The 15,279-nt window shown below is 38.8% G+C and overlaps 1 protein-coding gene across 1 annotated transcript in view; it reads left to right on the top strand.

Moving 5' to 3' along the window:
- LOC122791033 (exonuclease mut-7 homolog) overlaps positions 1-3,101 on the top strand; it is a 347,235-nt gene extending 344,134 nt beyond the window's left edge. The window contains exon 2 of the mRNA XM_044058807.1: positions 1,649-3,101. Coding sequence (XP_043914742.1) covers positions 1,649-1,995 — 347 coding nt within the window. The 3' untranslated portion in view covers positions 1,996-3,101. The remainder of the gene's footprint in view (positions 1-1,648) is intronic.
- Positions 3,102-15,279: the final 12,178 nt, after the last annotated feature.

Raw genomic sequence — 15,279 nt, 5'->3', positions numbered from 1 at the left:
TTCTAAAGACTTAAACCTTGCCTGTGATATTAATAGGATGTAGTGGAGAGACAGGCATTGTATCCCAGAGACTACCTCTTCTATGGAACAGGCTCCCCATCAGTGTGAAGCAGAGTTCCTTCCTAACCCAATTCAGGTATAATTTGGATAATTGGATTGGGAACAGGAAATTCATCCCTGGTTTGGCACCTGTCTCTCTAATGGACACAGGCAGCCTGTAAATGGTTCATCTTCCAGGCCCCTGGTTGTAAATGTTTCACCTCCCAGACCTCTGCTTACACTTATTAAGGGTACCAGAACTTGTCAGAGATTTGGGATGCATGGCTACGCTTAAAAAGGCCCTTGTGGTCGTTAGCCTAGTAAACACCTATGAAACTTATAAGCTGCTCATAATTATGTGTATATCCCAGACCTGCACCTCCCAATTCAGAAGCCCATGTAAAAAATAAATATCAGTGGTGGTGTGCAACTCTTAAGGACATTTCTTAACCTGCAAACAATTTCCTAAAAAAGCTGTTAAAATTGCACAATTCAGAGTGAAATTAATGTTGGTTATATGAACTAACAGTGATAACTTTGAGCAAGAACTCACAGGAACAGAATTTCTCTCCTTTTAATAATACTTGGTTTAAATGTCTCATAACACTTTCTGTCACTGCAGCTTTAAAGAAGAAACTTTCACAAAATATGAGTTGTATTCATAATTTTGTTATATATTCAGCACTATCTCTAAGAAAACAGGTATGCCTCAATTGTGTAATTATTGAGTGAAATTTTTCATATTTAATGCCGTTCCTGAATCACTTGGATACTGCTTGCAATAATAACTACATTTGTGTTGAATTAATTGATTGTATTCCAGCCTTCAAATCCCCTCACCTGAGTGACAGAAAAGCTGCTTTTCTGAGTCATAGAAAGTGTGTTTAATTAAAAATTGGGGATGGTCATGGTTACAGGTGTCTGCTGTCAGCATTTTCTTTCCTTTGCATAGAACAATTGCTTGTAATAGATCAGCATGTTGGCTAGGCTATTTATATTCAGCCAAGCAGCAAGTCCCATTTTTAATGCATTTTGAGGCGAGGGTGAAGGTAAATGGTTTGACTTTTAATGTTAAAAGCATGTCAGTAAATTGAAAAAAAAAAAACACATTGAAAAATAAAAGTATGAGAGATGGTACTGACCCTTGTCCCATGAGATGCATAATTTAAGGGTTAACTTTTCCCAGAGAAATGCTTGGACCTCTTTCAAACATTCTACTCGAGTTCAAGTTACAGCTTTTTTGTTACTTGAGTGCATTGTGAAAAGGAGAATTAGAGTGCTGCAGGGCATACAACGGGGCACGATGGAAAAGGAGGAGGTGTTGTAAAGCTACTATGCAATGTTTTTAATGGCTCAGGTTTCATTATGTTTCTTTTCTGTAGCATTCTTTCCTAGACAATTGTATTGGGGTGAGTTACAGTTGCCTCATACTATGGTGCATGTGATACTTGAAACTTGCAGAGCAAGATAGGGTCATATTCAGACCTTTCTAAGCAGAATGTTATTAAAAAAAAACTGTTCCAGGTGTTTGTAGCAGGCTACTAGTTACTCACCCCTGAGTCCATTTTCTGTGCTGGTTTTGTCATGTTTTTTTTTTTTTCTTTTTTAGGTGAACTAAAATCTACAGAAGATGAAGAAGCAGTTGAAGCAGCTGAAAAAAAGAATGACGTCAGTGGTCGTGATAGCCCTGATGAACAGAACTTTAGTGTTTCATACAATCCCAACTGCCAGTTGGTGGATATTGACAGTGTGAATGCTGACCTTCTTGAGATGGAAGGTGGTGCTTCTCTGCAAATAGATACAATTCCTCCTGGAATTCTGGAAACTGTAAACTTATTTTACTGTTGCTCCAACTGTGGCAAGATATTTTGGGAAGGGTCCCATTTTCAGCGAGTTATCTCTCAGTTCAAACAAGCTTTGAATATTGCAGACGCCAAAACCTTTTATGAAGTATGATGTAAAAAGGCAACCTTTTATTTCAAGTAAAACTCTCTCCCATAATGGCACTTTTATTTTTAAACTTTGAAAGGGATTGTCCATTTCTTCCTTGGGGTTTGTCTTTTACAAATCGTCCTGTCACAAATAATTGTGTGCCAAGATTCATAGCTCATTTGTAATACCCAACTCTGCTTATCTGCAACTAATCTGTTAAATGGGTCTAAAGGTGATTGTGAAGGATCAGGCGTGGCATTTACCTTACCAGTGCTAATTATCAGATTGAACGTTTGTGGGTCAGTTAACTGCACAGTTTTACTGTGACACCTATTATATTTCTGTCATGAAACATTGTGCAATAAAGCATACCTACATGACGGTCACCAGTGGCTAGGAATCTACTCAAATTAAGAGAAAAGTTTAAAACATTTGAGGTACAATGTAGCATGCTGTATGCATTTCTCCCTCAAAACATGCCTTATGTATTATTGCATGGTCATACCTTACCATACCCTCTGACTCCATCGTTATTACAAATCAGTTATTAATACATGGTAGTCAAAACACTAGCACCATAAGGTTTCTGCCCTGAAATAGGAAATATTCTCTAATGTGCTTCCAGTTTTTAGTCCGGGTTAGGTGGTGGTGTAGAATATGAATCCTTTTATCCACTGCCAAACCTGGATGGTGAAGCACATCTGTGTTTTTAATACAGATTAAACCTAGAGGCTTCTTTTGACTCACTGACTGTCTACCACCCGTGTCACAATTTACTTCTAGGCCTTCTGTCAAGATCCTTCATTTATATAATTTAGTTGTTTTCATCATATTTTGTAGATTTTTTTTTGGGGGGGGGGCTTCAGAAACAAGATTCACCAAAGTCCAAAGGTCAGAGGGCTTGATTGCCACATTAGATTTCCTTAGTGTTTAAAAATAAACAAATAAATAAATAAAAACTGAGCATAAGTTGCAAAAAATCATAGCATTACCAGTATGGTACAATTTTCTTGGAGATCATTGTGGCACTTGTCGATTGTAAGGCATACTGAATATCAAGCTTTGTTGTTTTGTTCTTATTTGTTCTGTTCCCTCTGTTTTTAAAGCAACATTAAAACTCCTTTTTTAAATACTGTTGTTTATTTGTGTGTCTGTTTTAACTCATTCTGTATAGCATAGTTTACTCCTGTTTTTCTTTTTCTCTTGTTTTTTTTTTTTCTTTTTTTTCTTTTCTTGTTTATACAGCTGTAATTCAGTATCCTTCATGAGAGGAAATAATTACCTGGAGAAAATGTAACACCCTGAGATTGTTGCATGACAGGGTATGGATGTTCCTGTCAGGTGCTTCCATGGTTTCAGAAATCAATTTTTATTTTTTTATGAATTTCTGTTGGTTTTGTAAGGGGCAGTCTATAGGAAATATTGGTGCTGAAGTATTCATTCATAAATTTGTATGAGGCTGTGATTAACTCCTTGGGTAATATATTTATTTATTTGTTTGTTTTTCATTTGTTTACTGGGAAAGTCTGACTGGACAGGTTGCCCTTTTTTTAGTGGAAGCCCAGGGAGAAAAGCTCCATTGTTAGTACAGTTTTGTATTACATTGGCAAGAACAAAACATAAATAAAATTAAAACAAGAAACAAAACCTCAAACAAGCATAGTTAGTACAGAGAAGAGTCATGTAACACTGTACATTGGCAACACTATATGTAAAGACAGCTCTTGGCATTGTATGGGATTATCACACAATTAGACAAGGAATCAAAACCCATGTAAGTACACTATCAGTGAAAATTTGGACAATTCACATGGTACCAAGTTGAAGAGGTTACAGAAAAATTGTCACACTGATTGTGTAAGCAGCAGAGAAAGTTACATTATGTACAATGTGATAATACATTATGAAATTAGATGTTGCTTTATTTTTACAGTGAAAAACTAATATCAGAAGTTGGTTTATGCAATAGGGTTTCTGGGGTCTGGGGAGGTGGGTTGGAGTGCAGCTGAGTGGACATGTTAGGTTAAGTGGGCAGGGAAGGTTTAGGAGAAGGAAGTAGTATGATGGGAGTGTTACCCATGATCAGCACAGGTGTATAGACAGGAATTAGTGAGGTGGGTTTTAATGAGGTGCTTGAAGTTTTTTATGTTACTTGTGGTTCTAATGTCAATGGGCAAGGCATTCCACAGTTTTGCAATGTAAGAGTAATATAGAGAGTCTCCTGAGCTGTTTTTGCTTCTGTTTATTTTTATTAGAGCTTAGTTAGTGGATCTAAATGAGCGAGAGTTTGTGTGAGGGATCAGGAGGCCTTGGAGGGCTGGTGTCTTTTCAGGTTCATAGAACATTTTGTGGGCCATGGTGAGTTGGTTGAGGGTGAGATGATTGGGTAATTCTAACCAAGATAGTTGATTTAGGACCTGGCAGTGGTGTGTTCTAAGAGGGGAATTGGTGGCAAATTTTGCTGTCTTGTTGTAGCCGATGTCTAGCTTGACTAGGTTGGATTTGCTAAGGTTAGTAAGAATAGATGACGCATACAGTAGTGTTGATAGAAGATGGGTCCTGGCTGTAATGGTTTTGGAGTTTTTGGTCAAGTAATTTCTGCATTTGTATAAGGTTCCTAGTTTCTTATGGACTTTTTTTATTGTTTGGGCAATGTGTAAGTCAAATCTCAGATTTTGATCTATAGTAATTCTGAGTAGCTAGGTGGATGGGACTGGTTCAATCAGTGTTTTGTTGCTAGACATAGTTTTAAAACAAGAGGAGCGGTATATGGTTTTAGTGGGATGTTAAAGCATGAGTTTAGTTTTGTTTGGGTTGAGGATTAATTGGGCATCTGCCAGCCATGTTTCCATAGCATTAAAGGATTTTTGGGTTTTGTTTTGAAGTTCTAGGAGGGTTGGGGCAGAGCAGATTAGTGCAGATTTGTCTGCATACTTAATCTGCGTGGCTTGAGATGTGGTAGTGTGGAGGTTGTTGGTAAATAAGTTACAAAGAAGAGGGCCGAGGATGGACCCTTGAGGCACACCCAGGGTTACATAGGTAATAGGGGACATAGAACATTATTCCACCAGGTGGCTTGTTGCAGATCAGTGAGGTAGTCCTGGAACCAGGCTAGAGTGGAGTATACTTAGGCTGAGCTTGGTCATAGAGGTTAACTGTTTATGGTGAGAGACTTTACTGAAGTTGACAATGCATCTCGAAAAATAGATGATACCGGGTTGCCCCTGCTTCTGTGCTTATTGATAGTGTTAGTGAAGCTAATGAGGGCTGTGATGGTGCTATGGTTGGGGTGGAAGCCATGCTGGGTATTGTTGAAGAGTTTATTGTCTAGGAAGTGGTTTAGTATTTGAGTGTGTACGCACCTTTCGAGGATTTTTGACAGTAGGGATAAGATTGCACTGGGTCACAGAATAATAATAATAAAACAATGAGTGAGAAGCTCACACAAAAAAAAAACAATCAGTAAAAACTAAATGAAAACTCCAGCCAAGCTGGAACTTCCAATGAGTGACATCCCAAACCTCTTGAATCAGAGGCACATGGGATATATACAAATGACACTTATGAACACCAGGTGTTTCAGCTAATTGGTAATCCTGAATGCTTATGACTTGTTTCATAGTTTTAATGGACAATTTCATGCCAAAAAAGCCAAACCCCATTAGTTGTGAATATGCATATTTTACCTCATCAGCACAGCACAAGCAGAGTGTTTGACTAAGCATAAGAAAATGATGAAACAAGTCATGGGCATTCATAATTGCCAATTAGCTGAAACACCTGGTGTTCATAAGAGTCATTTGCATATATCCCATGTGCCTCTGATTCAAGAGGTTTGGGAGGTCACTCACTGGAAGTTCCAGCTGGGCTGGAGTTTTCATTTAGATTTTACTGATTTTTTTGTGTGACCTTCTCACTCATTGTTTTAGCTTGTTATTTGGGATATTTTGTAGTCACCCTAATGATAATGGACATCAGCTGCGTATAACAGCCCTATGTTTCTTATGCTTAGTCAAACACTCTGCTTGTGCTGTGCTGATGAGGTCAAAACAGCCTGAAATATGCATACTCACAGCTAGTGGTGTTTAGCTTATTTGACCTGAAATTGTTTATTAAAAGGATGAAACAAGTCATGGGCGTTCAGAATCTCCAATTAGCTGAAACACCTGGTGTCCATAAGGGTCATTTTCATGCATCCCATGTGCCTCTGATTCAAGAGGTTTGGGAGTTCATTCATTAGAATAATTATAATCTGATTTGTATTGTTAAACTGTTCAGCTCCTGTGTTTTCTCATCGTTTTATTGTTATTTTTATTATTTTTATACTCTAATATCTTGCTGTCTTCTCATCTGAAGCAACTTTCTCTCCTCACAATTCCACTTTTCATAACCTCGACTGCTGTCCTTATTAAGTTTATGTTATGTTTTTGCCTGTGCCTCCCACACCACTTCATCCACTTGTACCTCTCCATGCTTACAAAAACTAAAGTAAATGGGTGGGTGGGTAGAACTAGGGATTAGTGTTGTTATCCAGCAGGGATGTAGGAGATTTTCTTTGCTCCTAACTTCGTCCCGCACTTGCCTGACAGATGCATTGTAAGGCTTGCTGTACTATCAGGACAAGTCCATGCTTCCACATAACCATTAAGCATGTCCAGAGTCTAGTGCCATCCTTGCATGGGCTCATGACCCCTGCCCTAGCTTCATGTCTGGAATTCAAATTAGAGGCCTTCCCTAGGTGGCACTTCAGCAGAAGGATCTGTAAAAACCCTTACACTCAGACTGAGTGAGCCAACATTGAATGTCTGCTTCCATTGTTGTTTAGCTGACTTTTCTACCTCTGACTTGTCCTGTGCACCCCAGAAACAGCATACTTCCTCTTACATACCCGGTATCTTTTTATCAGAGATATACTACTTTCCTATGTACACAGGAAAAGATTACTGCAGTTAAATTGCAGCTCACCAAAGGCTTGGAGGTTTTACCTGATTATGGGTCATACAGATCTTAAAATCTGCTTGACAAAACTGATTTACGTGCAAGTTCTATACATCTAAAAGAAAACACAAAAACCTTGCTGATTTTGAAATGCAGCTAATAGTAGAAACCATTATTTATGGATTCTACTTAAAGACTTGGACTAAGTACTGGCATATTTTTTTCCTTTGAAGAACATTTTTTTTTAGTAAGCTAAAATGAATCAGTATTCCCCTTAACTATAACTCTGTATTCTTGCTTGATCTATAAATTCCATTATGAAGACCATGTAATCATAACACTAAATGTTTGATTTTAAGAATCCTTGTCACCAATGAAACCCATAATCATCATGTAGTGCATGGAGTGCCATGATCACACTTAAAAAAATAAATAAATAAATAATATCCTGGTTGAGCGCTACTGTGGAGTGAGACCACACCTTAACAATGCTAGAAGATTGTTAACCCCCTAGGCACCATTAACATAGAGTCTATACTAAACACAGACAGCACTGACCAGGAAACAGCAGGTACCTGGCATGAAATGGCTTTGTTTCAACTCCTGTTTTTGCCTGGACTATCTGCTAAAATACATCCAGTACTTTAGTTACAACTGCTTCCCTTACTCAAGGAATACATAAAATTTCAAACATTTCCCCACTGCTTTACCAGTTTTTAAAGGTAGTACAATACATCACTTTTTTAATCTAATTTTGCACTAACTAGTAGTACATGGAGAAGATAAATCTCCATACACTACAAAGAATTATGTTCATCTCTCCAGTAGTAACGAACAATTACGTGTTCTCGACATTGATGTCAAGATTCACCTCTTGAACTTCGCTCTCAAGGGGAGTTCCTTGGCATCCATATCTTAAACACATAATATGCTCATTGTGATCAGTGCCGCTGAAGGTGAAGCTAGTTTAACACTTCAGCATATTTCATTCTTATAAGTGTAATATATCCCTGGAAAGACATTGAAAAGCCCGTAACTGTAAAATTAGATGCTGTGACTTGTGTCAAGTATTTAGAGTTCAGACACCTTGTCTTTGCATCCATGAACATTCTACCTCACTGATTGTTTATGGTGATAAATCATTGGAGGGGGATCTTCCCACTCCGTTCACTTTGCTCACTCCGTTCCCCTGCCCTTTCCTCATATCCCATCCACCCACCCCCAGCACCTCTACTCTTATCCTAAGCAAATCACTCCCCCTCATTCCTATGATCCAATTAAATACAACTCTACCTTGTTGTCCACACCCACATTTCCTTCGCACCTTACTTTTTTTTATTTAACCAAACTTATCTGCTCTCCCTTACATCTGTCACCCGGAATTCTCATCCCTTCTGCTATAATTCTTTGCATCTTTGTCTACTTTACCATCACAATACAATCACCACTTCAGACTATCTTGCATTAACTCCAGGCTTACCAACTTCTCTTCTACTATACACACAAACTAGCATTGCACCATAATTTTACTACTGACCAATCATATCTCCACCACCCCTCCTTATCAAAAACTGCATGGCAAAACACCTAACAACATTGTCATAGCCCACTCTGAAGTCAAAGTATTTCCAATCATACCTTCAGCTGCACACATATCACATGATAGCATAATCTCTATTTACACCTGATATTGCATTCAAACACACAAATTCCACTTTTACTATTTTTAAACCCACTGGCACAGTTCATAGGTTCATAGGTTTATACTAGGCTATCTGCCCTAAGGCATTTATAAGCCTAGCCCAAATTATTGTGGCTTACGCCACCCCTTATATGAAAAAATACTGTGCCCATTAGTTTGTTGTGCCTCTGTCCAGCAGTGACCCAGAGATGATTCCCGGGGTAAACCTACGATCTCCCATCCACAGGTCTAGATTTCTCTTGAACAGAGTCAGCGAGGTGCTCTGTCTCACATGGACCGGGATTTTATTCCACAGCATAGGGAGTCTCTGAGTGATAAATCTATCCCTCCAGCACGTCCTATTTATATCCGTGCTAAGGTTTAAGTCGCTTGCTCTAGTGGTTTTGGTGGATTTGGATTTTTGAGGTGGAGCATGTCCATTAATTCGGGTTGGACATGGCCTTGTATGTCAGGCACATGTCACCTCTGAGCAGACGGTATGCGACTGAATAGAGCTGGAGTTTCTTCAATCTGGCAGCATATGACAGATTTTGGAGTCCCTTTATCCTTTTGGTGAGGAACTTTTGGGGTCTCTCCAATTGCTGCAGATGTCGGGTGAGATACATCCCGAATGGGGCATTGTACTCGATCATTGGTCTGATAAGTGAAGAGTACAGGGGAACAATGACCTCACTAGATCTGGATGTGAATCCCTTCATGATCAGGTGGGCAATGTAGAAGGTCTTTCTAACCACTTTAGCAATGTGAGTGTCAAAAGAAAGACCACTGTCAACCTGGGTCCCCAGGTCCCTGATAACCTCTTCTGTGCTTAGTGGATTGCCACCTATATGGTAGCTTGGGGTTACCTTGTTTTTCCCGAAGGGTATGACTATACATTTTTTGGCGTTTAACTTCAGGCCATGGCTCTGGCACCAGCTATCTGTTTCCGTGAGTCCCTTCTGAAGGATACATGCTCTTCCTAACCTGCCTGGTATCTTTACTCTTAATTCTCAAACTCACTGCAGCTATAGACTTGCATACCCTCACACACCAATAAACATCAACAACCTCCTCCAACCCCCTCCCCAATAAACAATACAGCTTCTCACATATCTCCTCCCAGCTTTTCCCCTATATGCTCCCATATTATTCAAGCCACAAATTGGCCTCCTCACCTCCTGTGAAACCACACGTGACACCAGTACCATCACCTAGGAATGGTACTCATTCCTCATTACCTATCTACTCAAATGTGGAGACATACATCCTAACCCTGGCCCACCCTCTAATCCTAACCACAAGAGTAACCCCAAAGATTTAAACATACTTACACTGTACCTTAGAAGTATATGTAACAAAATAGCCCCACTGAATGCCAGGATTGATCAAAATAGACCTGACATACTAGCCCTTACTGAAACATGGCTACACCCCAATGTAAAAGACACAGAAATAATACCTCCAAATTTTGCAATAACTAGAAGAGATGGATCCAAAAAAGGGGGGAGGGATAGCACTTCTATATCCCTCTACACTGAACATCACACCCTACACCAGTAATATAGCCATATTTTTCATTGCTGAGGCACTAATCTCTTTTTGAACCTCAACATATCAAAAAGAATTTGCATAATAGTAATATATATCCCACCAGGTAACAATATACGAGTGTTGGAAAATATTTTACCCTGGACATCCCAAACAATAAACCTCGAAACAATAATCTTAGGAGACATAAATATAGATTGGCAAACCATAGCTTCCAACTCCCCCACAAATGGTATAAATCTGTATGTTTTTTCTCAGCTTATCAATACTCCACCAAGATACAGCAAAGCTTTTACCTGCCAATCCACCCTAGACTGGATTCTAGTATTCCACCCTGCCAATTATTCCTCTTCTGGTGCACTGTCTAGCTCCCTTAGCAATCATCTACCAGCTTATTCCCGTAGAACGAACTCCCAACACCTAAGAATACACACTATAAAATCAGGTAGGAACTCAACTAATTTTTGTCAGCATAAATTCAACAATCTCCTACATGTAATAGACTGGACACCCCTTAAACAACTACCCCTTAATGATGCTGTACTATACTTTAATAACACCTTCCTTCACATACTTAATACACCAGCTCCCAAACTACCCCTTAATGATGCTGTACTATACTTTAATAACACCTTCGTTCGCATACTTAATACACTAACTCCCAAACTACCCCTTAATGATGCTGTACTATACTTTAATAACACCTTCGTTCGCATACTTAATACACTAACTCCCAAACTACCCCTTAATGATGCTGTACTATACTTTAATAACATACTTAATACACCAGCTCCCATTTTTATGAAAAGAATCAAACAGAACTCAGCACCATGGCTCTCCAAGGAATGTAAACACCTGATGAAGCACCATGGCTCTCTAAGGAATGTAAACACCTGATGAAGCAAAGGGACCGAGCCTGGTCAACCTGGAAATGAAACAAAAATGAACAAAAATCATGTTAATTTCAAAACACTACGTAACAAAGTGACAAAACTAATTAACAGAGATAAGATGTCATATTATTCCCAGCTTCAACTCCAGCATAAAATCAAACCCAGTAAATGTTGGCACTCCATATCTTCTCTACTTAACCCTGGAAGAAATGGAGAGCACACCCTATCACCAGGTACCCCTCCATCACAAATAGCCGAAAACTTTAACAAGCGCTTCATAAAATCGATTTTGGACCTTGTAACTAACACCCTGCTGGACCCCCCCCCCGCCCTTCAACCTATTCATGCACCAAGCCCTGACCATCAACTATTTCTAACCCTGTCATTATTAGCCTCCCTACTCAACAAAACATCATACAAACCCCATTCTCATTTCAGCCCATACCCACTGACACCATTAAGAAACTGCTACTAAAACTAAAACCCTGATCTCCCCCCATACTACCTCAAACTGGCTGTTAACTCAGTCGTCTACCCAGTCAGTATCCTGATAAATAGGTCTTTGTCTGACTCAGAAGTACCTACCGTATGGAAACAATCTCACATCACCCCCATCCACAAAGGAGGCAACTCTTTTGACCTATCCAATTTCCATCCTATATCCATCTTGTCACCCATATCCAAAATTCTCAAGAGAGATATCCATCAGCAGGTAATGCAATATTTATTGCAAAACAACCTTTTAACCAAAACCCAACATGGCTTTTGACCTAGCCACAGCACAGCTACAGCCCTATTATCTTTTACAGACACCGTAAACAAGGCCAGAGATACAGGATGCTATACAGCCTCAGTATTCCTAGATCTCTCCAAGGCCTTTGACACAGTGTCTCACCCCTTACTATTAAACACACTGTCTAACTTAGGCTTCTCACATAACACAGTAAAATGGTTTCAGAGCTACCGCAAGGATCCTTTCTCCACAACCCTACTGAAGTCCCCTCAAGGCTCTGTCCTAGGACCCCTACTATTTAACATTTTCACAAACAACCTTTACACTGCCTCTCACCCTGGGACCCTCATTCAGTATGCTGATGATTCCACCATAATCTATACTGCTCAATCACTACCAGAACTACTTTCAAAAATTCAGTAGTCCTTTACTGCAGTCGAATCCTGTCTATGAAATGCTCAACTCTTTCTTAATCCAAAGAAGACAAAACTAGTATTCTTTCATCCCAAAAACACCTCCACTGTCACTGATAATTTCAACATCCTTGCATCTGACAACACTGTCATAGAAATTTTGCAGGAAACCAAACTTCTAGGCGTTATAATTGACAATAAATTTTCATTTGACACCTATATACAGCAAAATATAAAGAAAACTCATCAAAAACTGGGACTCTTGTATAGAAACAAACATTTCTTTACTGCAGCAACCAAAACTACCCTTGCAAAAACATTTACTTCCCTCCCTTGTTTATGGTGCCCCTATCCTAACTAACTTACAAACTTCTACCCTAAGCAAGATGGAAGAGTGCTACAACAAAGTTGCAAAGTTTGTCACAAACTCTGAATATCACACACACCACTGTAAATCACTGCTAGAATTAAACTGGCTTGAACTGCCCAACCAACTTGCCTTTATTCAGCTATCCACCTTGCGCAACCTTATTTTCAAGCCTACTGCCTGCCGTGCACTAGCCAATCTAGTCACACCTTACACACCAAATTGATCCCTACGATCAGAAGACAAAAATCTCTTAGCTATCTCAAAACCCACAAAAAAAAAAAAAAAAAACCAGGTCGTCACTCTCTCTAGTCATACTTTGTGTCTATACTTTGGAATTCACCACCGCTAGCTACCAGGTCTATGCCTGGCCTAACCCATTTCGAAGCCTCTTTAAAAAATCATCTCAAAAATACATGGCTCTGCTCCTGCATAAAGCCTGCCTAATACTCAGATCTTCCTCTTATTCCACACTAGCCTCATCGTCCTCTTCTGTCACATTTCAATCCCTCACAAGCTGCGAGATCCTAAGGCTCTTCTAACTCCTTCTCTGTTTCTATACCGTATCCTTAAGCTACTGCTCAGGCTGTATTCCTTCTATTCTTCTTAACACTCTCTCTCCCACTATCTGTCTGCATCACTAACTTTCTGGCTGCTATTTTCCTAACTGAAACTAACATTATATTTTTCATGTACTGTAGTAGTCAATGTCACGCATTGCACTACCTGCGTACTATTTTTTAGACACTGTCTACATCCTGTATGGTGAGCGTGACTATTATTGCCTGTAATGTTTTAACTCTATAGAACTGTCTAGATGTGTAACAATACACTGTAGCGTTTTGTAACATACTTTATTTTTTCAACTTATTTTTGTATAGTATTTCTAATGTAATTTGTATTGTATTGGATTATACTGCATTTGTATTGTACTGTATGTGGAGCTTTTCTCCCTGGGCCTGTGCTGAAGACGGGATCTGTAGACCCAGTCAGACCACCCTGGTAAACAAATTGTCAAATAAATAAATAAACAATCATAATCCTCTGCATAGTTTATTGATTAGATATCTTGCAGTGCCACCCTCGGCTGCCTGTCTGGAGAGCTCCTGTGCACATACATACCTAGTATGTCATGAGAAGGCAGACTTTTGCAATTATTCACTTAAACTCCAGACTGCCACCACAGCAGATCACTACAAAATACTGCTGGCTGATGCAGATTTTTGACACCTCCTATCCTTTTGCAGCAACAAAACAATCAACAGAAGCACCACATCTCTCTAACTCTAACAAACTTCATTCCAGCCACACTGGTCTGTTGTTCAAATCTGAGTTACTGCCATGCTCTCCTTATCAAGTGGCCCTAGAAGACCAGCAGATGATTTAGTTCTAATAATATTTACATTTAAACATAATATTTGCATTTAAACACTTTGCAGCTTTGCCTGCTAACAGACTTTATATCGGATATAGTTTTTACGTCTGTTAACCAGTTCTGTTTATGTTTATACTAGTTTGTAAACTGCAATAGAGTGGCTCAGTCATTAAGGTTTGTGCCTTAGAGCTCCAGGGTTTGGCCATCACTCTTGACCTCAGTCACTGTGTGTGTGGAATTTGCATGTTCACAATGTCTGCTTTATTTTCCCATAGCCCTGTCCCAAAAAATACATTGGATGACTGGCTGCTTTTATTGTACTTTATTTTATTCTGTTTTATTTATGTTGTTAACCACATAGGTGGACTTTTCCAGGGATCTTTTTCAACCCTGAACTGGGCATAGAGTTTTCAGAATCTCTACAGTTAAGAGTATACTAATATTTAAAAGAATTGTGCTTAGATTTATACACTGACATACCGTTAATATCATTTTTTGCAGTACTTTCTTGAGGTTACAGTAATGTTTGTGCAATTAGTAGTTTTCATTTTATATTACCAACGTGGATATTGCATAGAAGGAGAAATCCTGACAATGCAACCCAGGGCATTGAGAAAGGCTGTGATAACACAAGGTATGGGCAAACATATTGACGGGATGCAGGAAATGTAAATGTGTGGGAATGAAGATTGCTTGACTGAATAATTCTTGGTACTTAATAAAAGAAGACTTAAAGCTGTTTGTGGATTGATGGAAAAAATAAATTCTACAAATTATTTTTGCAGGGAGGGATTTAAACCAGTGTTATGCTTGTTTTGTAGCATAAATGCTGTATAGGCAATGGCTTTTATTACTTTCCTAAATTGTTTGGGTTGTGAGAACATTTAGACTTGCTTTTTTTGAATCTGGTGTAATTTTCATCTTCACTGTTGAGTTTACACTGTTACTTTAAGGTCTTTTGTTGTGATTGAAGCTTACAAGATTTCTATTTTTCTATTACGTATCCCTCTGTCTGCTGTATTAGTGTTTTCAAGCCACTAGTTAAATGGTAAGATTTTGCCTCCAAATCTCTTTCAAGTCAATAGAATAATTTTGGCTATTGTTGAAAATATTAGACAGCTGATAATTTGAAGTGCAGAATTAGGGATAGTTGTGTTGTAAAATGAAATGTAGTCCATACTTTCAAGTTCTGTGTCTTTTTTGTTCTAATTATTTTATTGTCTTTGCTTACAGAACTACAGCACTGGTCCACTTGGACCTATTTCAGACTCATGGAATCAGTGAAAAACATGATACAGCAAATAAATAATTTAACAAAGCATTAAAGAAGATCTAAAATAACAAGAAGAAGTTGTGAAAT

Source organism: Protopterus annectens, chromosome 16.part0 (assembly GCF_019279795.1).
Source record: "Protopterus annectens isolate FY-2018-M chromosome 16.part0, PAN1.0, whole genome shotgun sequence".
Lineage (NCBI taxonomy): Eukaryota > Metazoa > Chordata > Ceratodontiformes > Protopteridae > Protopterus > Protopterus annectens.
The sequence above is the reverse complement of the archived record's forward strand: the minus strand, read 5'-3'. Positions and strand labels throughout refer to the sequence as shown.